Here is a 27,471-nt window from a genome sequence, read left to right as displayed (position 1 = left end):
ATGATACAAAATTGAATATATATTTCAAATATTCTTCAAATTTACATTTTCTTGGAACAATTTATCTTCAGCTTAACAGGGGTATACTGTACATGTATAAATAAATACTTTAAAAATGGAAGAATTGGCTCAAGAAAACAGCATGAATTACTAGTAATAGATAGGAACCTCCAATCCAACTTCATAGTTTAATGGTTTTTAGCAAGGTTAACACATATATCATCTCTGTACTGCCCACACTGTTTAAAAAAAAAATAATTACAGAATCAGAAAATCAAAATATAAAAAAAAAAATCAATGTTTTGAGGACAAAATGTTGATGTAATATGACTCCATCACGTTACTAGAAGTCAACAGCATTTATTGCTATGAGGACAATCTTCGGAGCAAAGAATTGCAAAAAGTGATGCTTTAATACCGTGCTAATTTGAACCCCAAAAGGAAATTAATTCCTGTGACTGACAACGAAAGTGTTAAGCTGAACAGTAATTGATGATTTACATGACATTTTTATTTCGATAAAACGATCCCTTCTCAACTTTCCATCATTTTCCTTGATAATGCGTGTGTTTATAACCACAACGTTATTGTTATAAGCGCCAATAACGGAATCCTATTTATTCTAATTGCATTCCAAATTTGACGTGTTAACTTTGCATGAAGAATCAATGTAGTTGGAGCGAAGGAAAACTTTATCAGAAATCAATGTTTAACGAATTTGCATTTCTTCGTTTTGCTTTCTGGAACATCAGCAAAGTATTGAAAGTAGTTCTGACACTGTCAAGATGCTGTCAACTGAATGTTCAAGACAAGTAAATTGAATTGCTTCTGTTTGTATCTTATTTAACTTGATTTCGCCTAGAAATGGATGGTCTTTTCATCCTGTTCCATCTTTGTATCTTTATAGCACAATTCCAGCGTAATTATATTTGAACGATTAATTTTCAGAATACAGAATATGGCAAACATTCAATGAAAAATAATAAAATTTATACATTAATATTGAGAAAACCTCTTGAGTCTTGCTGTTTGATCGGTACTTTTCTCGATCCCTGTATATAATTAAGACGTTGAAAGTTGACGTTCAATGATCTCAGAATAATAATTATATATTTTTGATGCATGGTCTAACATGTATCAAAGAATTCAAATGTAGCAATACTTTCTCTTTAAGCAGTCAGTAAATGCTTTTCACGGCAATTGTGACGAGACTAAGAAAATTGTTTCATACACACAGCAAAATTAATAAAAATAATGTTTCTAAACCCTATTTCAAAGATATTTATTACAAGTTCTTCAACAATGATATCAAAACTAAACTTGGGCTTTTGAATAAAATTATCTTTGCAGTTTTGGAGATCGTCTTTAACAATTTGCCGGAATTTCCATATAAAACAATTGCTCTCCAATATTACCTTGAACTTGATTCTCATAACTGACAAAACAGTGAAGAGAAGATATGTACAGTATAATGAACATGAAATATTACATGCATGAAGATTGATTGATTGATTGTATATTGTTTAACGTCCCCCTCGAGAATTTTTCACTCATATGGAGACGCCACCACTTGCAGGTGGAGAGCTGCAAATTTTGTCCTCAGGGCCATTGAGCAGGGAGGGATCTTTTTCGTGCCAACACCTACTGCGACACGGGACCTCAGTTTATACGGTCTCATCCGAAGGACCGGTCTCCACGTCCCACAGTGGGATTCGAACCCGCGAATTAAGGATCAACTCCTTACTTCGTGACTCTAGAGCAGACGCTCTAACCGCTCCGCCACGCGGGCGACTGCATGAAGAAGGGATAACAGAGTAATATCAACCAAGAGAGCTAACTATCTCAATTATAATATCTAACAATTTACAAATATTGCTGAGTTGATTAGTATTGGTTACATTGAAAAAGTATTTCAAATTTCAAAATATTTGGATTTAATTAAAAATATTTTGACAAATATATGACTCTTGAGCAGACCCGTTTTAGTATTCATATGAGAAGATGATGAAGAGTAATCAGTTAAGGAATAACTGTCTTATTTTTCGATTTCATGATGTGATCAATTGATTGGCTTTCTTGATAATTTGCATAAACGCCGAAGGCATAAAATTATCACGCAAGCCAATCGATTGATCATCTTCACGAAATTGAAAAAATCTGACAGTTATTTCTTATATTTACATGCTTTGATTCCGCCAATCCACGTGCTCCAAGCCCTGCTTCTGACTAGCTGTTTGTCCCTCCCTGCACGTGGTTTTTTTTTTTTGGAACCGCGCCAATACATTGATGAGGAAATAAAGTACATTTACAATTTGTAATTTTATCTCGGCCAAAGACATTGGAAATGTAAATATATCCATATAAACAGGAATCGGGAGCAGAGCAAACACGGACCTCCTAAAATGTATCAGACGTGGGATCAGGTGGTATGAAAGAGAAAGCATCCCGGTCACATCCGTCCTTTGCTCCTTGGCATGTTCGGATAAACGGAAAAATCCGTCAACAATAATGTGAATAATGGCCTTACAGTCAGTATGAAAAACTTCAGACAGCATTCGACTTAACGATACATTGTATTTGCCGACAAGGTCATTGTTTCGACCTTGTAACTTGCGCAATGATGACTTTAGACAAGACCATTTATCATTGTTTCATCAACTATTTTATGAATAGTGTCCCTCTATAGAGCATGCTCTTACACATGGAATCAATTGGGAGCCATAAGTTCTTAGGCATGTGATAAGTGTAATATTGCTCCGTAAGTAAGGCATGTCTTCGACAGAAAAGTTTTATAAGATAATAATATTATCTTTTATAATTCGTACCTTGGCTTGATATATATCCTTTTGACCTCTAAATGTGATACATCTGCTTCATCGTTTTATAATTTACTATAAGAATTTAAACATTCTAATAACAGTTTGCCTTACATACATGTAAGTAGCAAAGCATACAATTTAACCTTTGGTTTTTGCATTGAATATTTTTAGCATATATATTATTTTTTTGCTTGGGATAATTGAAGTCTTCTCATTGTTTTCTCTCTATATAATGTTTTAATAAAATCATCGATAAATCAATTGAATCTATAACATGTTTTGAAATACTTATCAAAAAGTAAGGCACCAGATTACATAATTTTGACTTCAACCACTTCATTAAAATTGTCAGTATCGTTGAAATCAGTTTGATTGACGGTGCTTTCATATTTTTTTAAAGGAAATGTTTGCAAATAAATCTCTGTTAATAAAATACTTTTGATCGGCATTGAAAACAGAATGTAAAGAGGGCTCTATATTTAGACATACTCAGTGCATTATAAAAACAGTATGCTCCACAGCGCTGTTATTTATTATTGAGAACCCAATCTAATTTATCACAATCTGACTAGTTCACATGGCATTATATCCCCCATGAAAATTCAATGTAAGAAGGGCAAAGATAATTTATTAAACAAGAAAAGATCAATTTTAAACAAAAAAGGATTTCAGCTTCCGATAATTTGTTGGGCCATACCAGCAGATATAATACCGACATTAGAAGAACAAAACTGATATTATCGGTTCAAAGTTCTGAAAGCCATTTAAAAGTGCAGTGCATATTTCCGTTCATATTGCTTACCAATCGATTTAAAAAATGATGACATTTTTTTCGATTTCCATCTAATTAGTAACAAACTGGGCCTAGTACAGTTGTTTAGTTTTCCAGATATATAAGCATAAACAATTTCACCGGATTCCTGTGCCTTATTCTTTTTTAATTAATATATATGAAATGAAATATTTGAAAATAACAAACAGTATTCGAACTCAAAAGACAGACATCACAAAATAGGAGTAGAGCAAACACGGACCTCCAAAACATCAGAGGCGTGGGTTCGAAGGCCTGTTCAACGGAGGAGTGAGCATCCCCTGCCGACCAGTCACACTTGTTTGTTTGTCAGTAGTTTGCCTAGTTTTAGAAATTGCTTATACGTAGAGCATGCTCTTGCGTATCGAATCAACTGAGAGATATAAATTCGGAATGCAGGTGACAAAAGTATATTGCTGTATAAGTAAGGGAAGTTAACGATTGAAAAGTTAAAAGTTATCAAGTTTATCATGAAGCTTTGTTGTTAGGTAATCATTGACGTCTTAAACCATATTTAACAAAATGTTTTTAATAAATAATAAAGCAACGCATTAGTATCTCAAAGGAGTCGTATTTCCTAATGAATGTATACACCTTGATTTAGGATCAAAGGTGCATAGGTTACGTGATGAGGAATTTACAAAAAGAAATTAATTTTTCTGATTAGTTCTATTAAGTGTCACTGGGTTCTTGCATCATTTATTGAAGTGATTTTCAATAATATACACTGCAATCCAAATTTTTCTGATCAGACAGATCCAACTTGATTTATTGTTAAAAAATAATTATAAAGAAAGGAAAGAAACTAGTTATTCCATGTTTTGGGGGGCAATGCAATGCTACAGGATTACAAGATCCAGACGACTGTATCACATATTATGCCAGTAAATTTTCAAAGGAAAATTTGATCTTTCAATATTTGTAATAATTGAATCAAAAGGATTTTGCTGTTTAGAGTTCGTTTAATTTTTATAACACGGTTTTTTCCTGCTCGGCCTGTAAGCAACATGTAAGAGATGTCGATATTTCAACGAAGAAATATAGTAGTAGTAGAAAGTGGAGAAATGTCTTTTTTCTCTCGAATTTTTGATAGGATAAGAGATGATTGGAACAAGGACAACTACAAGTAATGATGAAAAACAAAAAGATATCAATGTATGTCCTAAGATGTACTATTAGTTTGATTTTATCCCCTAATTTATGCTCGTGCTTTTTATAATTTATATAATATTCAATACAGCTATTGGAATATAAATAGACTTGATCTGGTGCAAATATTTGCATCTGAACAGGTGTTGAAACACCAGCTTATTAATCACGTAATGTTTTACATAATCTTTATTTGATGAAACATTGTCTAAAATGGGAGTAAGGAAATGACCTCCTAGATATTTTCTTTACGAATAATTTATTATTGCTTTTAAACAAACATAAAATAATTTTCATTCATGTTGTTCAATCTGGTGTATGATGTTTTGATCAAATCAGCGCTTTGGAGAGAAACTCTGTTTTTCCGCCAGTAAACTAATAACTTAATGAAGAAAAAAGTTTTATTTGATGGTAACTTAAGCTCATATTTAGAGAGATTTTTAAAAATAAACCTTTGTGACGAAAGGGACACATATGCGATACTTGATTATACTTTTTACAAAAGAAAAGATTAAAAGAGATGTAGAATTCTATGAGTTCTATGAGATGTGTGATAAACGTAACCTACTACTAAGAAAATTGTTATAAATCGTTGAGTTATGCGTACATTTTTTGACGTTTCTAAATATCCTTCTATAAAGTACAAACAGTACAAATATTTGATCAGGGCATATAAACACAAAACCCTGGAAATTCAATATCTTTGAAACACAGTATGTGATTTTTTAAGTACTTATTTGCCTGTATTAAGTAGGAATAGATTCTAGAACTTATGATAGTACAATTTACATCTTATATTATATCAAGCCTTCTGGTCGATAGACGTGACACCTTGACATTATGAAAATATCAACATGATAATCAATCGAAATCTAAATAAAAAATATAATAAAACAGTACAGATGTGTCAAGGAAACTTGTTTTCTTGAATGTACATAAAAACATGATCAAATAAAGTACTTCGTGATAAGAACAATTTTATGATGTCATTTAACATACTTTTTCTTTATCAGATAATTACATCTGCACATTCGATCAATTTTATTATTACTGGTAGATACCAGTATTCAGGTATTCTCCAAGTCTACTAACCAGATAAATTTCATTGACAAAATTATAACCAATAATTAACATTTTGAACTTGCATTCCTTTATCAATAGGTAATCAAGTGTCTTCATTCAAAATATACCCCCTATATATCTACCCGTTGTGAAAACCACATAATTTGTAGGGAGATACATATATGGTCTGATTATGATTAAAAATATGCAAACACATTTTGACCACATTCAGTTACTGTGATATCGCAAATATGGTGGGGTGTGGGGGGGGGGGGGGGTGGAGGGGGATTTAGTTTCCATTGTTAACATGGTATGAAGAGACCCACGAATTTATGTCCACCGCGATATGCAATTTTTCACTTATATAATTACTGAACAATTCTTCAACCTCGAAATCAAATCCCCATGAACCAAAACATTTTTCTCAAACCACGACAATTTGACCCCTCGAAAATATGTGATTTTACAGTATTTGGAATTTTAAATTAGAGTTGGACATTAAGATTTCAAATAAGTAAATTTTATAGTTTGTTTTGCAATACTAAAAAAACAGAGCTCAAACTTTATGTATGTACCGGTAATCTATTTTCATTAAACTTACTCGGATTTCAATGTATTTAATAAAGGGCCTGATATAAAGTCTCACACTTTTTTTATAAAAAGGAAATATCCTCTTTCGAATTATAAATATTCATATTAATATAATTTTTTTTGCTTATTTTGACACTTTTAAGTTAAACAAAATGGAAATAGATAGAAAAAGCGGATGAGACAATTGACAATATTATACTTCCATGTAAATTAGTTGAATCTGATTGGTCTAGAAACATTTGTTAAAAACACTATTACCCGCTGAATAATGAAGCCACGCCCTGCAGCGTAGCAACAGTCAACATTGCTTGACGACGGGTGATATTCCAAAAAATAGCGACTGCGCATAATTTATGCGCGCACGGTTCACTGTTACATGTATTTGTATAAAACATTCAGTATATTTTAATATACTCGGCTGCGCCTCGGTTGACAATGGTTTTCTTAGGGTGAAAATTTTCAATGTTACACTCAACTACATGCAATACTTATATAATAATCCCTTATCAACTGTATTTGGGGTTTGTGTCTCCAAATTGTTTCAATATGCAAGAGTATGCTCCACGTACGATCTATTTTTAAACCAAGGCAAGTTATTAACCAACAACTTGATGAAACAAATTTTGTAAACAGTCTCGTTTAAAGTCATCATTTGGCAAGTTCTATGGTCGATACAAGTCCTTATTAGCAAATACAATCTATCATTAGGTCTACTTCTGACTTACTTTTTCGCACTAATTGTTAAGCCATTATTTTAACACAAAAATTGTTCGGATTTTTCCGTTTAGACGTGGAGCGCAAGGCGGTTGGGACCAGTCAAAAAAGGAATGCTTACTCCTCCATGGCACCTGGTCCCGCCTCTGATGTTTTTGGAGATCAGTGTTTGCTCTGCTTCCGAACTGTAGTGATTAAACGAACTTTGATCTTGAATACTGTTGGTTTTTTTTCATATTTCTTCATGGTCATAAAGAGTTCATAATTCCTGGCATCTGCTACAGTACATGTGACCACATTCATTACATGACAAACTACAGATCGCATTGAAAGCTCTTACTCGTTTTGCATTAATGATTAGTATAAAGCCTAATCGACTTTCGAACTCAAATGAAAACAAAAACAGTGTTTATTTACTCACTGGAACATTAATCTTCAATATAAATTAAGGTATACCCAATTAACTTTTTTCTTTACATAATGAGAGAAAATTATCTTCCGGAGGACATCGCACCAAAATAAGTTCATATTTGCTAAACATCTGCTCATTGAAAAAAAAATCAAAAATCTCTCGTTCATCTTAAATAACTCTCGGTAAAATTAGAAAAAATTAAAGTAATTTGATAAATGGGTCATGATATAACTATACAATGCTATCGTCGATATTAATCATGTTCTGATGTCTGTATTGAATTAGAAAAGTTTGACTCAAAGACCCATTCATTAAAGTCCTCATTGAGGTATCGTTAAGGTTTAAATAGCTATTCATTTCAAAAAAAATCTTTGGTTCCTCTTTCATGAATATATCTGGGTCTAAGTAAAATTCAGCGATAGTCGATAAGCTATTACAAATAACTTGTATTAAATTGATGGACAGATTGAGTTTTAGTGTATGAAATGAACAACAACACTAACTACCCTAGCATGCTCTACAAAGGATTTCCAATACCAGAAAAACTTAGATGTGTTCGGTTTTATTCGAAAAATATATATTTCAGTGAAATGTAATATTAAAAAAGAAAATCACTTCAAGGATGTGACAAAGGAAATAATCAAAGATTGTATAGTGTTTAGTTATTTTCATCCTCGAATAAATTTGTTGTTTAATACCCGGTATTATATGCCAACAATAACAGTATAATTAAATTTTGTTGCTTAAAAAGAACAACAGTCAAGAAGATGGAGAAATAGCGCGCTTTTGTGGAAACCTTGAACCATTTTAATGTGATATTGTGGGAAACTTATGGATTGAAAAGTGCAAATCTATAGTGAAAAAAGCATTAATTTTGAAAAAAAAGAGAAGAGAGAAATTTTTACTCTTTTTTAGGATGGTGGATAACCATATTAACTGTTTTCTGTCCCTTGGCATTATACTGCAAGTTTTAGGTAAGAGAAGTTTTAATACATACATAAATTGTTTCTACTCATAAGCAAAAAAGAGTGGATTTTTCATAACTAGTTATAAAATAATTGAAACTCTGTATTTTCAATAAAAAATTAGATTAAAAAATGCTAAAGTTTAAGTTTTAAATGAATCTAAGAAAGAGTGGATTTTTCATAACTAGTTATAAAATAATTGAAACTCTGTATTTTCAATAAATCATTGTTCTATTTAAAATTGAAACAAAGCACTGTCTAATTTTATATATCCTGGTAGAAAATCCAGAATATTTGCTGGTTTGTAAAATTTCATATACTAGTATTTCTTACAAATATCTCATCCCTTTTGAAATCACTTGAGTGTTCATTTTTTTTAATTTTCTGTTTTGAATTTAAACATAATTTGTTTGACTCCTCGACACAAAATCTTGTATGAGAGGAATACCATTTATGGACATTTATTTGGCAATTATTTTTTTTTAACAATATATAGAATTCCATAAACGAACACTTTGCAAGATTAACTATTTTTCGAATAATGCCATGAGCTTCTTTCTAAGTTTCTTGATTAAAATGTTCCTGCATGTATATCTTAGGCGTGTGGTCAATATTTCGCATCTTTTTGTAATGGCCTTGCAATATCTTATCTATAATGAGTTTTTTTTTATCACAAAAAAGCGTGTTTATCAGGTATAGGGATCAGTAAGGTTCAGCTATTCGGTAAAGTTATTTTCTGACTTATAAAACATTGGTTTTAGGAAGTTTCTTAATGTAGTTGCTGTTGCATATCAGGCTTAATCAATGGTGTCGGGTGAAATATATATGGAGAGAACGAACAGTATTCAAGCTCAAAAGTCCATTTAACAATGCATATTTGGAGCAGACCAAACAAGGACACTTAAAAAAATCAGAGGTTGGATCATGTACCATGGAGGAGTGAGCATCCCCTGCCGACCGCTCACACCCGCCATACGCTCCTTGTCATGATTGGGAAATAACGGAAAATCCGTCGACAATCCAGTGTGCCCATTTTATAGAACTTTCATTCACAAAAGACTTATAGGTATACAGTAATATTCTTACAGTTAGGCCATCCTTTTACAAAGTGCTCAATGCCAAAAAATCTTGCAATTGATTCTCGCCTTTCACATCGCAATTAAAAATTTGAAAACTGTCAAAAGTCATACATTGATTTTATTTTGACATGCATTCATATAGAATCACCATTAACGTTTACAAATAAATCTCCCCTCAATTAAAAGTATACCTATTGCCGCTGAGTTGAATCTATACATATTTGGCTATATTTAGGGTAACTCAATAAGTATTTAATCCTATAAAAATCTTCTTTCCAAAAGTATTCAATACGACATCTGTTGAGCGGTTCTCTTTAGTAACCTTCATGACAAGTTGACGAGTTCACACTTAACAAAAACATAATGCCAGAGATGACAAAGATTATTTTATATTCCCTTCAACTAAAATTGATTTGAATGTCTATACTTCAGTTCCTATATGCTCAAATTAAATGTTTCACGAATCTGAAATAAATAAAATATTGAACATATTAAAGGTAGGTTAAACAGGAGATTATTAAGCAGGTATTCATTTAAGCATTTATTTCAATTTCTCTCAAACCTACTCTCCCGACTTCATATTTTGTCTACTTACACAGGCAAAAGAGGCTCGAACAAATTTTCACTTCAAGTTCGTATAAAATTCATGTGAAATATTTTGCATGAGAAGGACAAAAAACAAGACACATGAAATTTATGCAAAAAAAAAAATCATACGATTATGACACGATTTTCGTTTGAATGTTATATGAAGAGCATTATGTTGTATAAATGTCGTACAAACAAAAATTCACAAAAAGTTTTTTTTTTTTTTTTTTTTTTTTTTTGTTAAATATGCGAATATCGTAGAATCCAATTCACATTCGCATGAAAATTTTTACATGCTTTTCGCATAATTTTCAAATAAAAAGAAATTCACGTTGATCATAATTATAGAATAAAGAAAATGAAATCAGACTTCAAATATGTGGGTCAGGAAATCAAAGTCAATGTTCCCCCCAAAAAATTCATATTTCATTTTAAAAATTCACAAAATATTTTAAAACCAGATCGAACAAGAAGGAAAACGTATTGTTATTACAATCATTAAATAATACAATCATCAAACAAATGAACAACCTGAATTAATGATATAAACATGCTTACTCCTCCAAGGTACCTAATCCCACATCTAATGTTTTGGAGGCTCCTATTGTGTATTGTTTTGTGGACTTTTCAGCTTGGATACTGTTTGTTATCTCCATATACAGCTGTATTTCATGATAAAAACAGACAACGTTCATTTTTTGGAGTGTTTAATACTGCTTAATGGTGTATGTATTCTAACATGGATTGTTATAACAGCATGGCAGGTCATCATGTCGATGTTTTCACTTTTAAGGGAGGGGAGATTAAAAAGATTGTAACGCTTTAGTGTAGGATTTATCGTGCTACTGATACGATAAGAAACGCCAGCAATTTAGTTTCGATTTTCCTTCTATACAGATAAGAATATGCAGAAGGTGTTATTCTGGTATGTAAAATCGGAATATGATCCGAACTAATTCCTTTACTTTAAGATACTGAGAATGTATGGACATTACATAAAAACATATTGATACAAAGCCGTCGAAATTCACATGTATTTCTTCCTTTTTGATCCATTGCAAGTTTCAGATGAACATATGATTTCAAAATGTTCATTAATATTTCGTAATTATTTGAGAATTTAATATTATTATTTTATACGTAAAAATAAATAAAGATGGTAAAAATAACGAACAGTGATTGATCTAAAAAAAAATCAGCAAATAATATAAATCTGTAAAGAGGGCATAAATCATAGACCCCTGGAAATTTCAAGGTTGGAATCAGTTGCCTAGGAAGGGTAAGTATACCATGTCGTGAGCCACATCTTATAATAAGATAAAGAAACATCCACATTGAAATTTATAGTACAAAATCAAATGCTTAACAATGAGTATAAATGTGTCGGCAAAATACAACTTATGATTCGTGTTTTTCTTACCAAGGTAATTTTAAAGAATTTTTAGAATTTTTATAAAGAATTTTCGAAATTAACTTTTAATTTGATTGCTTGAGGTTTTGTAATTTTAAAACTTACATGTCAGTGGCCCCTTTGATTTAAAAATTGAACGCATCCAGAACATGCTTTTGATTATATCAAATTAGTTGGGAGACATAAACAAACATTTATGCAGGTGTAAGCGGAATATATTACTGCATCAATCAGAAAATTTAATTTGACGATGGAAAGGCCAGAATCACCTTCTTTATCATACAAGTGATTTGTTAGTTGACCCTCATCGTCTACAAATACTTTACGACCAAATTTGATTTGTCAGTTTCTGTGTTGTCTTTATTTCAAGTTTATGGCATATATTGAGTCATATATGAAATATGATAAAACATACATGTATTCGATTCATCTGAACGTTGTTTAAGGCAACAGAGAAAATTTTTCTGAAAGTTTTTGAATAAAGGAGTTAAATGAGAGGTGGTTGGCTGATAAATTGATATCTATCGTTATAACAGTTTGTCATAGGACCTAGATGTTGTCACTGAAGATTCCAATATACTTTCAATATAAAATTCAAGGATATGTCGATGATCAATCTGTCTGTCTGTGGCAAACGTTGTCAGTAAACTTTTCACATTTTCGGCATCTCCAGATAAATTGGGCTAATTTCAACTCACTACAAAGTGTAATCCTTTGATAATTGTGGATGTTAGTTTGTTCACATAAAAAAATTTATTTATTCTGATAGTTTACCAGAAAATAAGTTTCTGATGTAATGACTATTTTTTAAATTTGATCATTTTTGTATTTCTTTATATGGAGCTCTTCTTCTTAAGGAGATGGCTATAAAATGTCGTATCAATGAAAGTTAGCAAGGAAAGTTATCATGTTACCAGATACATGAAAGGTCCCTGTATTTACAAGTTTTAGAATAATGAAACACAACATAACCCCGGGGTTACTGTCATTACTAAATGTTTCTAAAATTCCGCATCAATACTGCACTTAAAACATACCTGATAAGAAATCAGTTCGAAATAGGTAACACCTTGAATACAAGGTCGTTCGATTTCTGTCAGTTTTACGATGCCAGCTGTCAGTATTGTAAAATAAAAAGGTTGGACAAAGTTTTCCAGTTACTTAATATTTAATGTTTACTTAATATGAATATTGACATAGAAATATCAAAAATACTTTTTTTTGACATACATTCATTACAATAAATTAAATAAAATTTCAAAATGAAACGTGTTTATCAGCCTAAAATTATTCATCATAAATTTGATAGGAAATTTACTTATTTGCCACTTCATTCCTTTAATTTTCGAAAATTCTATTAATAAAAATGCGTATTACTCATCGAGACTTGTTTAACATTCTTCATCGAAAAGACAAAACAATCTTTGAAGAAAGATATGTACTGTAGCTTTAGTTATGTTTATTTTATGACATTTTTCGTGTTAAACAATATGAAATTCATAGCAGCTAAAACTGTTGCACGAAGCCCCTCTTCAAACCTGCCTTTTTCTCGGTCGTAAAGATGTCATAATTAAAGGAACCAAAATACAGGCACCTGTTAACACTAGAACTGGCTTTGTTCATGTGGAGATTTTTGTAGACTTAAAAACTAGGTGAAATTCTTCCCTAATGAAAAAGTATTTCGTTTTATGGTTGTATTTTTTTTTAATTTCTTAACGGTGTTAATCGAATAATGTTACCTAATTAAAATCAGACTTGTTAGATCCGCGCCGTGTGTAAATTTTGCTGAAAAAGGCATAGGGCGCGGATCTAAGAAGGATAAATGCAGCCCGGAGGACCGGGCTGCTCTATACATATAAGTTTAAGTGTTGGTGCATGGGGATTGGGGTGGGAGTAGTTATGTAGAATTAAAGATTTTCTAAACATTGAAAAGATTGTTAATCAGAATGTTCTTTCCGTTTATAAATTACGAGATACATAATATATTTACTAGTACTTCCATGAAGTGAATCTGTAAAAATATATATGTTTTTCATGTTTAATATATAAAGTTACTTATCATTTACTATCGAAACAACGACAGGTCCCTTTTTTTAGAACATCGAATTTTACTTCTCGGATAAAAATGTACTCTGCTCTGTTCGTGTTTTATATTCTAAAATTGATAATTAATACATTTTTGAATATAAATGATGCATGCGTGTGTCTAACTTCAATTTATATTTTATGCAGCCAACATTTACTTGAGGAATTGATCAAGTTTAACATTGTATCGTTTTTGATTGATTTTTATCCGACTACAAGCTTTTAAAAATATATGCGACTATCGTCTCCATCAATTAAACGCATGCCTTTTTACACATATCGAAGCGGTTTGTTGATCAAGACTCATTTTCATTGTTTACTTTATATATTTTCCGGGCGACAATTGATGTTTACATCAATGTTTTCTTGTTTTAATTTGTTTAATCTTATTTCAAATTTACCGTACAGATATTAAGCGAAGATATAACAGGAGTCGGCGGCAATTTGGAAAACTTACGTAAATCCGTCTCCTGATAATTAATTGAAGTAATGTTCAGATCCTTATTGGGCAGTAATGAATAATGCAGTTGAAATGACGATAATACCTCTAAATCATGATTCATAACAATGGATATTTTTAAATTTTAATGATTTACAAGTATAATTCCTATTTCATTTGTAAAGATAAAAAAATATCACAATTTTAGGACCAAGGGAAAATACAATTTATAATAATTATAAATTGTTCATATTTCATAAGAAATTATGTACTGACAAATTGATACAATTATGATAGACAATGAACACTAAGGGGCGATAAATTATTAAGAAGAATTATCATATATGTGTTTATTACGCAAATGAAGATTTGCTCAAGAATTCATTCACTCTTAAAGTTACTAGACAAAAATTAGCATTGTTATGGTAAGTACATGGGATGGAATCGTCGTATTTTGGATAATATATCATAAAAACGCAGTAAAAGACTTTAATAGTGCATAAAATGATCTGGAAGGATCAATGCTTTAATAATCCATTTCCCTAAGCAGGGGCTGTGTCTTGGTTTTGTTTTCACTATATTAAAGCCGTTATCACGTAAAGCGAGAAGGTGGGATTAGTTTAACGCCTAATAAGATTCAGTCGGCCTACAATTAGTCTTAAACGAATAATTTCTGATGAAAACTCGATGATAAGGTGATTGGGAAATGATTATTTTCTGCAAAGTAAACAAATATTTGGATGTGATTGTTTATTTAAGCAGTGCCAGAAAAAGTTTAAATATAGATCTGAAATTCTGAGGAAGGGGAAATGCATTAAGGTGGAAGGCGTATAGGAGAGAAAATGGCATTAGAAATATAAAATGGTGCGATTTTTTGTGTATTTACTGACTTTCTGGATTTTCTTACAAATATCAGGTAATTATTATAACATATATTGTTTAAGAATTAATTTTTCTGTAGTCCTGAAACCTAATATTAGTTTTATTTTTTGTATTAAACTATTTGAAACCACCTTAATATTTTGGGATCATATGAATAAGTTAGTTTCGTTGACCTTTTACATTATATAGTATGTCATTTGGTAAATAAAATATTCGACCTATTCTTTCAGTGTATACTATTGACAAAACAATTCATTACATATTTCTTAATACTAACCAGATTAAAAATTCAAAATGTGCATGTTAATCTGATTAATTTGACATACAATTAATGTACTTTATATGTACATGCATTGCTTTTTCGACCTCTTAAATGGTGATGAATGCAACTCACTATAAAATTTAATTCTTGTTTTCGTTAATATCCCTTAGACCCATTGTCTAAAAATGCACTTTTCTGACACATTATTAGTATCTTCCAAAGCAAGTAATGTTAACGTGCATCTCTTCTCTCCTATATATACTTCTTTAATCAGTCAACTCTAATAGCAAATTGTTTGCTTTATGTTGAACTCAATGCACTGGTATGCAATTTATTTTTCAATAAGAAGTTTGCATCAAAATCAAGATCTTATACGTATTGATTCCTTAGAATTCCGATTTTTGCCCTTTTGTTCCTTGGTTTATGAAAAAGAGTTCCGAAAGTATGGAGAAGTCAATTTAAAAAAAAAAACCACCACGTGTATAATAATCTGTTATGATACTTGATTATTACCTCTCAGACAATCGATCCTTTTTTAATCTACAAGTCAGACGAATGTTGAGGGTTTCGATTTTGGATTTGCCTTTCTTTTGACTGATTTTTACCCTGAATGTCAAACAGTTAATAACTACCACATTTCTCACGCCGTTCCTATCTGTAAGAACTATCAATATCGAAAGAAATTATTCTGACGTGCATTCAAAACCAAGTCATAAATCTCATAATTGATATTTGGAAATAAATTGCCTATTAATACACGAACCTTTCATTTTCAGGACTAGCTTGTTCATTGTGGGTTTATATTCACGTTCTCAATCCGAACTCAATCCGATAAATACAGAATACAGAATTCAAAGCTTCTTAGTTCTTTGTCCCTATTTATTTTAATTCTGTAAGAAGATATTTCGAGTTCTTCTAAATAACCTCCAACACCAATTATATTGAAAAGTTTGGCAAGAGGTGTGAAAAACACCAAAGAAGTATCAGAAATCACGTTTACCCTCTGTGTAAATATATATTTTTTAAAAAGTTTACTTTAAACTTGGTTAATTTCCATTTTTCTGTCAGTTTTAAGGGAATCGGGGATCTGTTAGCTACTGTAACTTTATGAATGGATGTAGAAGTATATTTCATTTGCAGAATTTTATGGCGTTTATAAGAATTCATAAAAATAAATTTATGAATCGAACACTTTTATTATTCAATTTGATTGGGATAGAAATATTAAAAGTTTACATTTATAAGTGCACTTGGGGTATTGATGATTGAGGGATATGCATAATTTTCTTGTACAATATTAATCATATCCGACACCTTGTCACCTTCCTAATATCTGACCTAGTTAATTTTTCTCAGCCTCTCGTTACTGAATGCACAAGATAGCTTACAAACTTTGCCATCTTCATGCATGGTTTCATACAATATATTCAATATATAAAAGTGCATCTGTGCTCGTTATAGTTTATCAGCACTCTGGACTTTCCATGATCATTAAAATCTTTTTAATTAAAAGCTTAATCAAGACATAACTGTAAATACATGCAATAATTCATTTAAATTAGGGGTTTTTTTTTTATCATAATGACGTTAGGAATACATTAATCTAAAACTATCAGCCTCTTTTATATAATGGCTATCCATGTATTTCAGAAAAAAACAAAACGAAACAAAAATCGGTATCTCCACACCGCACACAATTAATTTCTTTGAGAACAATAATTTTGTTCGTGATATTTGTAAATTAATTATTTTGAGTGGTATTTTGAGTACAAGCGTATTGGAAAAAAGAACATTAAATTCTTTATATCAGTTTGCCTAACCATGTCGAGGAGCACACAGCGAGTATGGTCACGGTCGACAAGGGATGCTCACTCCTCCATGGCACCTGATCCCACTTCTGATGTTTTAATAGGTCCGTGTTTGCTCTGCTTTTAATTTGTTTTGTTCCAATGAACTTTTGATCTTGATTACTTTTTATTATCTTCATATTTCATGCTATATTTTCTACTTACTTGATAGCTACAACCCATAGCATGCAAAATGGTTGAAAAACATGCGGATTATATTTCTTCATTTACGTTTCTGATTAACCCCAATACCCCAATGAACCCTAAAAATACTGGATCTTTGTATAAAAGGTAAAAAGATTATAAATATTTTTATTAAACTATGATATATACATGTATCTCATTGACGAAAAAATTAAAATATTGAAAAAGAATATTACAATCTATTCCCCATTGTTGAAGCCTTATTCTGAGATCTCTGATTTTCTCTCATGTCTAAAGTGCTTAGAGACGTCGGGAGCTGATATTCTACAGACATATACGATAAACCTCTGTTCATTTTATGGTCACTTTGCAACAAAACTGCAGTAAAATGGTATGTTCTGAGGCTACAGAATGGCTGAGGAAATGACGAGAACAATATAATCCCCATGTTCTTGGAATTTTTATGTTGCATCTTTGTGTACATGTATGCTTCAAGGAAATACTTAAAAATCTTAAGTGTGATTGAAAAAGTTATACTCTGCCGTTATTCCCACACAGGGAGATGTTATAAAGAAACAGCAGTCTTTAAGGTCGATAAAGTATCTTTGTATCTTATTAAGACAAGAATTATGATGTTCTAACTCAATGAGTCTCTTTGCATGAAACATATGAAGATAAGAAACAGTATTCAAGCTCAAAAGTCCATAGGGACTTTACAAATCATGAGCAGAACAAACATGAACCTCTACAACATCAAAGGTGGGATCAGGTGCCATGGATGAGCAAGCATTCCCTGTCCATCTGTAACAACCGCTTGTGCTTCTTGTCAAGATCGGAGAAAACGGGAAAATCCTAAGACAATTCACCGGACCTAACAATAAGTGTGAAAAATTTCATCTGCATTTGACTTAATAAAAGGTTGTATTTGCTAACAAGTTCATTGTATCGACTATAAAACTTGCGCAATGATGAATTTAAAAGAAACTGTTTCTATTAATGTTTCATTAATTCGTTTGTCATTAGCTTGCCTAGAAATTGTTCATACATAGTCATGCTCTTACATATGGAATCATACGAGAGACATTAACCCAGTATGCAAGTGATAGGGGTAAATTTTTACATAAGTAAGGGAAGTTGGCGACTGAAAAGTATGTCATCGCATTTTTCATTAAGTGTTGTTGTTATTACTGTCTTTTTCTAATAAAATATTCAAGTATCACTGGGATGTATCGTGTTGAGGTGTGAATGAAAGTAGCTACCGGGTATTGTTAATTGATAATATCTAAATGTCGAGTTAAAGACCAAAGTAAGTGTTTTCTAGATTTTGTCATATGAATACAAAAATAGGTCCGTTTGATTTTACATCGTTTAAACGTACATCTTCTCTTTGATCAAAAACATTTGTATTAAAAGTGAATCGCAGTGCTGATCAAATAGACAGTGATATATTCGAATGTGATTTTTAAAAATATGAGGAATGATATTCATAAAAAGAAAAGAAACAGAATATTTAAAGAAACTTCAAAACATATAATGATGAACTTTTTGGACTGTGTATGAAAGCGGAAAAGGCATGCCTTAGTTCAGAGTAGGAACATGTGCACTCACAAAACAGAGCGCAAACAAGAAGACCTACCTCTGCAATGTTTACTTTAGTAAATCAAGGAGTAATGTATCTAAGTATTGATTACAGAGGTATATGGTAGATTCAAGGATGAAAACTTTCGTCCTTGCAACCTGAGATTAAACAAAACCTTGAATGATTGATTAAACCATTTGATGTTTTAACCTCAGGGAATTCTGAAATAGTAATGAGTAATTGCTTTTTAATTAGTGTTCTGAATTAGCTCGTACCAGATACGGATTATCTGTTCTAAAGATTAACTGCTGTGATATACCACGACTTTAAAAATCTTTTTTTTTTTCACCTATATGACGAAAATCTTATATTTAGAAATAACAAAGGACTAAAAGACATATAGCACGTTGGATTTTTATTTTAAAGGGAATAACTACAATGACCGAAATGTCCATATATTAATCTGGAAATAAGAAAATTATAAATATGTTTGGATTGTAAAATGAGGGACATTAATAAGGGAATTATCCCTTCTGGTGTTTTCTTTCTGTCGTGTTTAGGTACGTAAAATATTAATTTATAGTTCATTTATCCTTGTTATATCGTAAATTGATCTTAGTATTGATAGAAAATTTTAAATCGTTCTTAATTAAAAAAGACCATGCATAATCACACGCAGACAAATCAATTTGAAAAATACATAATACTTAACTCTTCACTCTTAAAAAAGTTTTACTTAGTAGTCATTTTTTACTTGAAATAACAAAGATAAGTAATAGATAATTACTAAGCATTTACTTAAAATTTCAAATCAATTACTGAAATATATGTCAATTAATAGATTCAAATGTTTTACTTGATTTTTTTATTTTAAAGAAATGTTTTACTTACATACTAAAAAGTTTTACTTAGTAATTTATATTTACTTAAATTTGTGTATATAAGTAATAACATTACTTGGTCTTTACTTACATTTTACCACTATTTACCATATATATTATTAATATTTTAATGCCCCCGTAAACGAAGTTTAGGGGGCACAGTACTGTATATAGTTTTTGTCGTGTCCGTCTGTCTGTCTAGCTGTCTATCTGTTTGTCTGTTTATCCGCAGAAACTTTAACCTTGCCCATAACTTTTGATTTAGCGGAGGTATGACTTTCGTATTTCACATGTGTATTCCTTGTGACAAGACCTTTCTTTGAGTATCACCAAATTTGACCTTGACCTTGAAGTTTGACTCACTTATACACAAAAAATCCAAACTTATTCTTTATCCAAATCTTTTTAACAGTAAATACCAGTTTATATACATTTATACTTCACATATATATTTTTTGTTGAAAGAACTTTTATTGAATACCAACAACTATGAACTTTTGACCTTGACCTTTGAGATTTCCATCCTTGTAAAAAAACTTTAATCTTGGCCATAACTTTTGAACGGTAAGGAATAGTGCTTTCATACTTACAGATATGTAATCATTTTGAGATACTATACCAAGAACTTTGACCCTTTGACCTTGACCTTGGAGTTTGACCCACTTTTAAAAAAAAGCAAACCTTGACTGTAACTTTAAAAGGATTAGGGTTAGTGCATTCATACTTTACATAGTTCATCCTTGTGACAAGACCTTTCTTTGGGTACCACCAAATCTGTCCCTTTGTCCTTGACCTTGGAGTTTGACCTACATTTCAAAATTGATAACCTAGACCATAACTCCTGAAGGGTTGAGGCAAGTGTTTCCGTATTTCACATATGTATTTTTTGTGACAGGACCTTTCATTAGATACCAATAACCTTGACCTTTTGACCTTGGAGATATCAATAATTTAAATTTGCATATAAGAAAAGTTTAACCTTTGCTATGTTGCCATACGGGGGCGTAGGTGTTTCACAAACACATCGATCTTGTTTAAATTGTATTTAATTGATTTACTTAAAACAAAAATTTATTTACTAAATCAAGGAGAATTCAGAGCAGTAATTACTTAAATATGGTAGTCTAATTACTATCGGGATTGAATTTTTGGCTTCCATATTAATTGTCTGTGAGGAGGAGTTATCTTTCTTCTAAATATTCCTTCATGTGAAAAAAAAGTCACACTAATAAAAATTGCGATATTAAGTACTTGAAATGTTTAACCATTTATAAAATGGTCCTTAAAAAGATACAACTTATTCAGATTTTAAGGCTTTCGAAGTTGGAATCAAATGTTTTATTGTAATATATAATAAAACAATTACAAAGAAATTGGCAAAAGAAATTGAAAGTATAATTGTTTCCATCATAAGTAGATTTCTTCTATGAAACTATTCAGAGGGCCCAATTAGGGATCTCTGATAAAGAAATCTGTGAGTAGTACTCACATGTTAGAGGGTCGGTACCTGCAGTGTTTCTAGTAAATAAAGTCGATTTTAGTAAATATGATAAGTTTTTCATTGACTTATTATTCTTTTGAGTAATAATATTCTAGATTTTAATTAATTTCAGAATTACATTTACTTAGTAATAATTCATAAAATTTAGTAAATAGAAAGCATATTATCTCTAAATTAAGTAATAATAATTTAACAAAAATGAGTAGTTCATTTACTAACTTAAAAGTAATATAATTCCTATAGTTTAAGTAATTCTACTGATACTTAGTAAATCATTTTATAACTAAATGAATTCATCCTTATTACTGATTGTGTGTACAATTACTAACCATGATAGTCATTTACTTGCTATTCAGACTAAATGAATTACTACTAATTACTAGTTTTTCTTAATCTAATATCTTATTTTAAAAACAACAAGTAAAACTTTTTTTAGAGTGTTGTCTTATGATTACTTGCAGGAATAATCAACAAATGCCGTGTATTTTCTTGCTTATAAGCTAAGTATCAAATTTGGGCATGGATATTTAGCCGAAATACGAAAAATTAATGAAATTTATTTTCAATTTAGGACAAAATTAAATTTATTTCATTTCTGCAAATGTTACTCATAATAAGCAAAGACAGATTGCCAACAGGAGTTTGAAAGTAATTTGAAAGTCTTAGATTGGCTTTTTTGCAATTAATTATTTGCGATACGTATGCATATAAATAGGGTTTTGAAAAATAAACTTTCTTGTAGTCACAAAGTTTATTTTAAGATAAAAATTCGTGGGAAGACATTTTACAAGCTGAAATGAAATCAAACAAAGGATAGGATCATCTCCTTTTAAAAAAAAAACATGAAAAGACGCCGGACCCATCAACATGATAAATCTTGTTAAATGAAACCTCTTTCGTAATTACGGTGGTAAAAGGAAATTAATTATCAGCGTATCTTTCTTATTAATGGCTCTAAGAGAGTAATTAGGTTTTCCTTTATATAATAGACCGGATTTTTTCCTCTAATAACATGATTTACTGACTATAGATATTGGTGTCCAATTAAAAAATGAGCTGCATGACAAAGGAAATGACGTCATATTTCGCTTCGTTGGCTTATCTTGCTTATGCTGTAATATTTCGCTGCTTATAAGGTTTATATCTCCAAAATTATTCAATACTGAAGAGTATGCCCTGAATAAGATCAATTTTTAAAGCCAGGTTACTAACATACAAGTGAAGGATATGGAGATAACCAACAGTATTCAATATCAAAGTCCATAAAACAATAAAAAAAAAATAGGAGCAGAGCAAACACGGACCTCTGAAACATCAGAGGTGGGATCAGGTGCCATGGAAGAGTGAGCATGCCCTGCCGACCAGTCACATCCGCCGAAACTGTTCATACGTAGAGCATGCTCTTGCGTATCGAATCAACTGTGGTTTATAAACGCCGTATGCAAGTGATGAAGGTATATTACTGCATAAGTAAGGAGAGTTGACGATAGATAAGTTAAAGTCATCACGTTTATCACAGAGCTTGGTTGTTAGATTACCATTCACGTCTTTTTCAAGTAAAATATCCAAGTATGAAACAGATGTGTCAGACTCTGTGGTATCTTTTATCTCAAGCTCACCAGGATATATCGTTTCGACATAGGAATGGAAATTACCATTGTTAATTGATAATACGTCTTCGATATATCTAAATGTTGAGATGAAGGCCACAGCAAGTGTTTTCTTCTTTTCACGCATAAGATTTTGAACAAATTCTGCTTCATATGAATACAAAAGTTGATGAAACAGAGATTTCAACAATATCGTTTACTGTCATTATTTCGCAACATCTACTTGTATGTTTGATATATGACTTTGTCAGCAGATTTAATCTACTATCATGGGGCTGTATTCGTATTGACATATTCCATAATACTTTGTGAATTATTTGTTCTAAGTTTTTATACTAAATTTGACTTGTGAACTATTTATTTTTATACTACGAAATGTTCCTTCGGTCTGATTATGCCATACGTAAGGCTCACGGCGGACGTGAATGCGCGACTGGTAATTCCTAGGCCTCCTTGGCACCCATCTGGTCCCACTTTTTGAACATTTTGTTTTTAATACCCTGTTTACAGATTTGTTATGTTTGTTTGTTGTTATACGTCCCTCTCGAGAATTGTTCACTCATTATGAGACGCTACCATATGCCGGTGGAGAGCTGCTGCAAATTTTGACCTTAACTTCGGCACTTAGGGGCATTGAGCAGTGAGGGATCTTTTTCGTTTCAACTCCTACTGCGACACGGGACCTCTGTTTATACGGTCTCATCCGAAGCTAGGACCGGTCTTCACGTCCTGAAGTGGGATTCGAACCCGCGACGTAAAGATCAACTCCTTACCTCGCGACTCGAAAGCAGATACTCTATCCACTACACCAAACAAGCTGTAATGTTTGTATTTTTGTTTAATCCTTTTTAGTTATTGTCATATATTTTACTAATAGTCATGCTAGATATAGAGTGATGGCCCCAAAACTTTATATCATAAAGCAGGTTTTGCTACAAATCAAGTCTCTAAGGCAGATAGTTCCTTACGTTTAATCAATTCTTTTCCATTCGCCTTCGAAGCTTAGTGGTTAGAACATTTGCTTTAAAGTCGCGGAATAATGAGTTAATACGTACTAAGTATATCGCAGGTTCGAATCCCGCTGGAGATATTGAGACCGGTCCTTCGGATGAGAGTGTATTATAAACTAAGAATAGTACCACAGTAGATGCTGTCACGAGCAAGATTCCTCACTGCACAAAGGCCGTGAGTGCCAATTTGCAATCCTCCACCAAAATGTGGTGGCGGCTTTGTGTGAAAAACTTTCAGAAAGAGTGTTTAACAGACAGACAAATAAATCTCTACTATAATATACTAGTATTAACTTTCTTTCTTATCGGTTTCGTCTGAAGTTTCCATCGAATGTCTTTTAGTTTTTCTTTCTGTGGTCCAGATGCTTTTTGCACAATTTACCACAGAGCATCAAAGTAAATCACGAAAACCTTATAATTATTCGATTCTTTTTGACTCTCAGGCTGTGATTTATTCTTTTTAAACTCAGCTCCGTGGCCAAAGTTTGCAAATTGATAATGTTTTTTATGTAAGAAACGCGCGAAAAATTGTCTTATTGATATTCCTTAGTTACATATCCTGTATCTGCTTAATTGATGTTAAATTAAGGAAGGGGAAGTGATAACTGAAAAATACATAAAGTAAATAAATTTGAAGATCTAGATAAGTCTGTCGTATGAAAAAAAAATATGCTTTGGTTTATAATTATGTTTGATGTTTGAAACGATTTTTGGAATTCTTTTATATAAAGTTATAAACCCTATCGTTTTAGGACGTATGAATTGTTTTCATATAACTAATATTTACATTTTTATTAATGTTATTTTATTCATGCTTATCAATATTATTCATGCTTTAATTATTTCTAACTTTCAGGGATCTCGTTGGGCTTAAAGTGCTGGCATTGTATTTCTAAGGACTGTGATTTAGATCCAAGTGAAAACTATAAGGCTGTAAAGAAGCAGTGCTCTCCCGGGCAATATTGTCAGGTAAACCTAATACTCAAACCAAACAAGTATGGCTCTCGTCACATTATTGAAGATGAAGATCTATAACAATGTACAAATCGTGCTCATTTGCACACGTCACATTATTGCAATGGAAGGTTTATAAAATAAAACGTGTTTATTTTAGTGCATGTCATATTATTGCATGGGAAGATCTAAAATATAATGTAAAGATACGTGCTCACTTCGTTAGAACTATGATAATGTTAAAGCTGAACACGATTCTAAAAGGACGTGGTCCGTCATATTCGATTGGTCACTCGGTATATCTAAAGGTCACCATATAAACCGCTCACTTACGTAGACTGACGTAGACTATATACAGCACTCAGCAGCGACAAAAAACTCTATAATATACCAAAGAAACAGTAGCAAAGACAAGTGCAGCATACAAACAAACACACAAAACTGCAAAACTGCAATTGAATGTAAACAGAGGTAATGTAGGATAAACAGCAAGAACATGGATCGCCATTCCTCGCCGATATCTGCGACAATAGAGCAGTCAGGTGTAATGAATGTGAAGAGGGTATCCAGATGCTGATGTCGTAGATAGTATTATCGAAAATGGCGTGTGCCTATTTATGAGTCATGTTCAGCTTTAAGAAACGAGTTGATTTGACCACACGTCACGTCATTATTGTAGTGGAAGGTCTATAGCAATGTAAATATATTGTGCTCACTTGACATGTCACATAATTGCAATGGACGGTCTATAGTAATGTAAAATAGACGTGCTCACTTGCATAAGTTGCATTATTTGCAGGTCAGAATATTTTACAATAATTAAAAAAAGGTTCTCATTTCCACAAGTCACATTATTCGAACTTAGTTCTACATGTATAATATATAATTTATAATGACTTCAGCACACGTCACATTATTGCAAAGTCAGTTCTATAATAATGTTGAAAACATGTTTATTCAGACAGGATTTTCAGGTTCGAGCTATAATCACTTCACGGGGTGCTTAAATACCTTTAAAATGAATATCTTTATGGACTTATCGCATATTTCTAAATCGTTTGAAATTAAAAGCGTGATAAGTTCCTTATGACCACCTTTTATAATATTTGTTCTTTTACTGCGGATATACCGCAGTAATTAGCTAATAAATGATTGAAATGAAAACCCTTGAATTAAAATTCATACATATAGAAAGTAAATGCAATCGAGCAGTATTGCAAATTGCTTTTGAAAGAATTTTATCATTAATATAATTTTAATCCTGGTTCATTTCAGAAAGTATACTACTCTATGTACAGTACGATGGATAACAGAATCTATGATTCCACAGTGAGAGGCTGTGCTTGGAACTGTCTTCCTAAAAATGACTTTGAGAACTGTTCTACCGAACTTCACGGATCACGTGGTTGTGTGACAAAGAACTGCTGTCGAGATAGTGACCTATGTAACACAGGATCACGTGTAGTGACGCCATCAAATATTTTATATTTAATTATTACAGTCTTATTAATGTGTTATTTGACTTGAAATATTTTAATTATACTATGAAGCTTTTTAAATTGTTGTCATTACGTAATTTCATTTAACTTTATACAATTCGCTGACTTTAATTTGATGAATCTTTTGTAATAACACAGACCTTGTCAAGTACTGTTAACAGAGGCAGAAGGTCAAGAACAATCAAAATTGATCAAGCCTTGGGGCCATAAAACTTAGACGAGCTCCCTTATGATCTTATTTTCACTTTTCCACCATATATTCCTTTGGTAAAAGTGAGACTGAGATCAAAAGTGAGCTCATTTAAGTTTTATGGCCCCCCAGGCCAAGTATGTATAGACTAATATTAAGACCAATTCTCTGTGATTATAAAAAAAAAAGGTTGGCCACGCATAATAGCAGATTTGGATTTTTATATCATAATATAATACAGGTGTGTGAGTGGTTGTAAAATCTAAAGATAGTTTTTTTTATATTAGTTGTAACCTTGGTTGCCATGGAATCGGGATACCCAATTCAAAGTCAATATTTTTTTTTTCATGATGAACTATATGGATATAACGAAGGGTAATCAAGCTTAAAAGTTCATAAAACAATTCCAAATTGGAGGACTGCAAACACGGACCTCCATAACATCAGAGGTGGGATCACGTGCCATGGAGTGAGCATCCCCTGATCATACCCGTCATGTGCTCCTTGTCATGATCGAGGAATAACGGGAAAATCCGACAATGTATTATAATGGCCTAGCAATTAGTATGAAAAACGTCAGTCAGCATTTGACTCAATGATAAATTGTATTTGCTGACAATGTTTTTGCATCGACCATGAACTACCGAAATGATGACTTTAAACGAGACTGCTGATACAACTGTATTCTTATTTCAGCACCTTGTTTCTAAATTATTTACCTCGTTATAGAAATTGTTCATACGTAGAGCATGCTCTTGCGTATTGAATCAACTAAGAGATATAAACCTTGTATGCATGTGATGAAGTTAAATTGCTGCGTAAATAAGGGAAGTTGACGGTTGAAAAGTTAAAGTCATCACATCATAAAGCGTGGTTGTTAGATAACCATTTTTTTTAGTAAAAGATCCAAATATGAAAGTGGAGTGTCAGACTCTGTTGTATCTTTTATTTCAAGCTCACAGAAATATATCGTATCGGCATGAGGAT

The 27,471-nt window shown here is 31.7% G+C and overlaps 1 protein-coding gene across 3 annotated transcripts in view; it reads left to right on the top strand.

Moving 5' to 3' along the window:
* LOC134238448 (uncharacterized) overlaps window positions 1-26,354 on the top strand; it is a 29,724-nt gene extending 3,370 nt beyond the window's left edge. Inside the window, exons 2-4 of one of the 3 annotated variants that reach the window (XM_062720574.1) lie at window positions 8,474-8,532; window positions 24,698-24,810; window positions 26,071-26,354. In XM_062720574.1, the coding sequence (XP_062576558.1) occupies window positions 8,474-8,532; window positions 24,698-24,810; window positions 26,071-26,322 (424 nt within the window). In that variant the 3' untranslated portion in view covers window positions 26,323-26,354. Of the gene's footprint in view, window positions 1-8,473; window positions 8,533-14,779; window positions 15,042-24,697; window positions 24,811-26,070 lie in introns of those variants that run through there. The other 2 variants (XM_062720576.1, XM_062720575.1) reach the window with 2 other exon arrangements.
* Window positions 26,355-27,471: the final 1,117 nt, after the last annotated feature.

Source organism: Saccostrea cucullata, unplaced genomic scaffold (assembly GCF_032062105.1).
Source record: "Saccostrea cucullata isolate Sc308-1 unplaced genomic scaffold, CSIRO_AGI_Scuc_v1 ctg6608, whole genome shotgun sequence".
Lineage (NCBI taxonomy): Eukaryota > Metazoa > Mollusca > Bivalvia > Ostreida > Ostreidae > Saccostrea > Saccostrea cuccullata.
The sequence above is the reverse complement of the archived record's forward strand: the minus strand, read 5'-3'. Positions and strand labels throughout refer to the sequence as shown.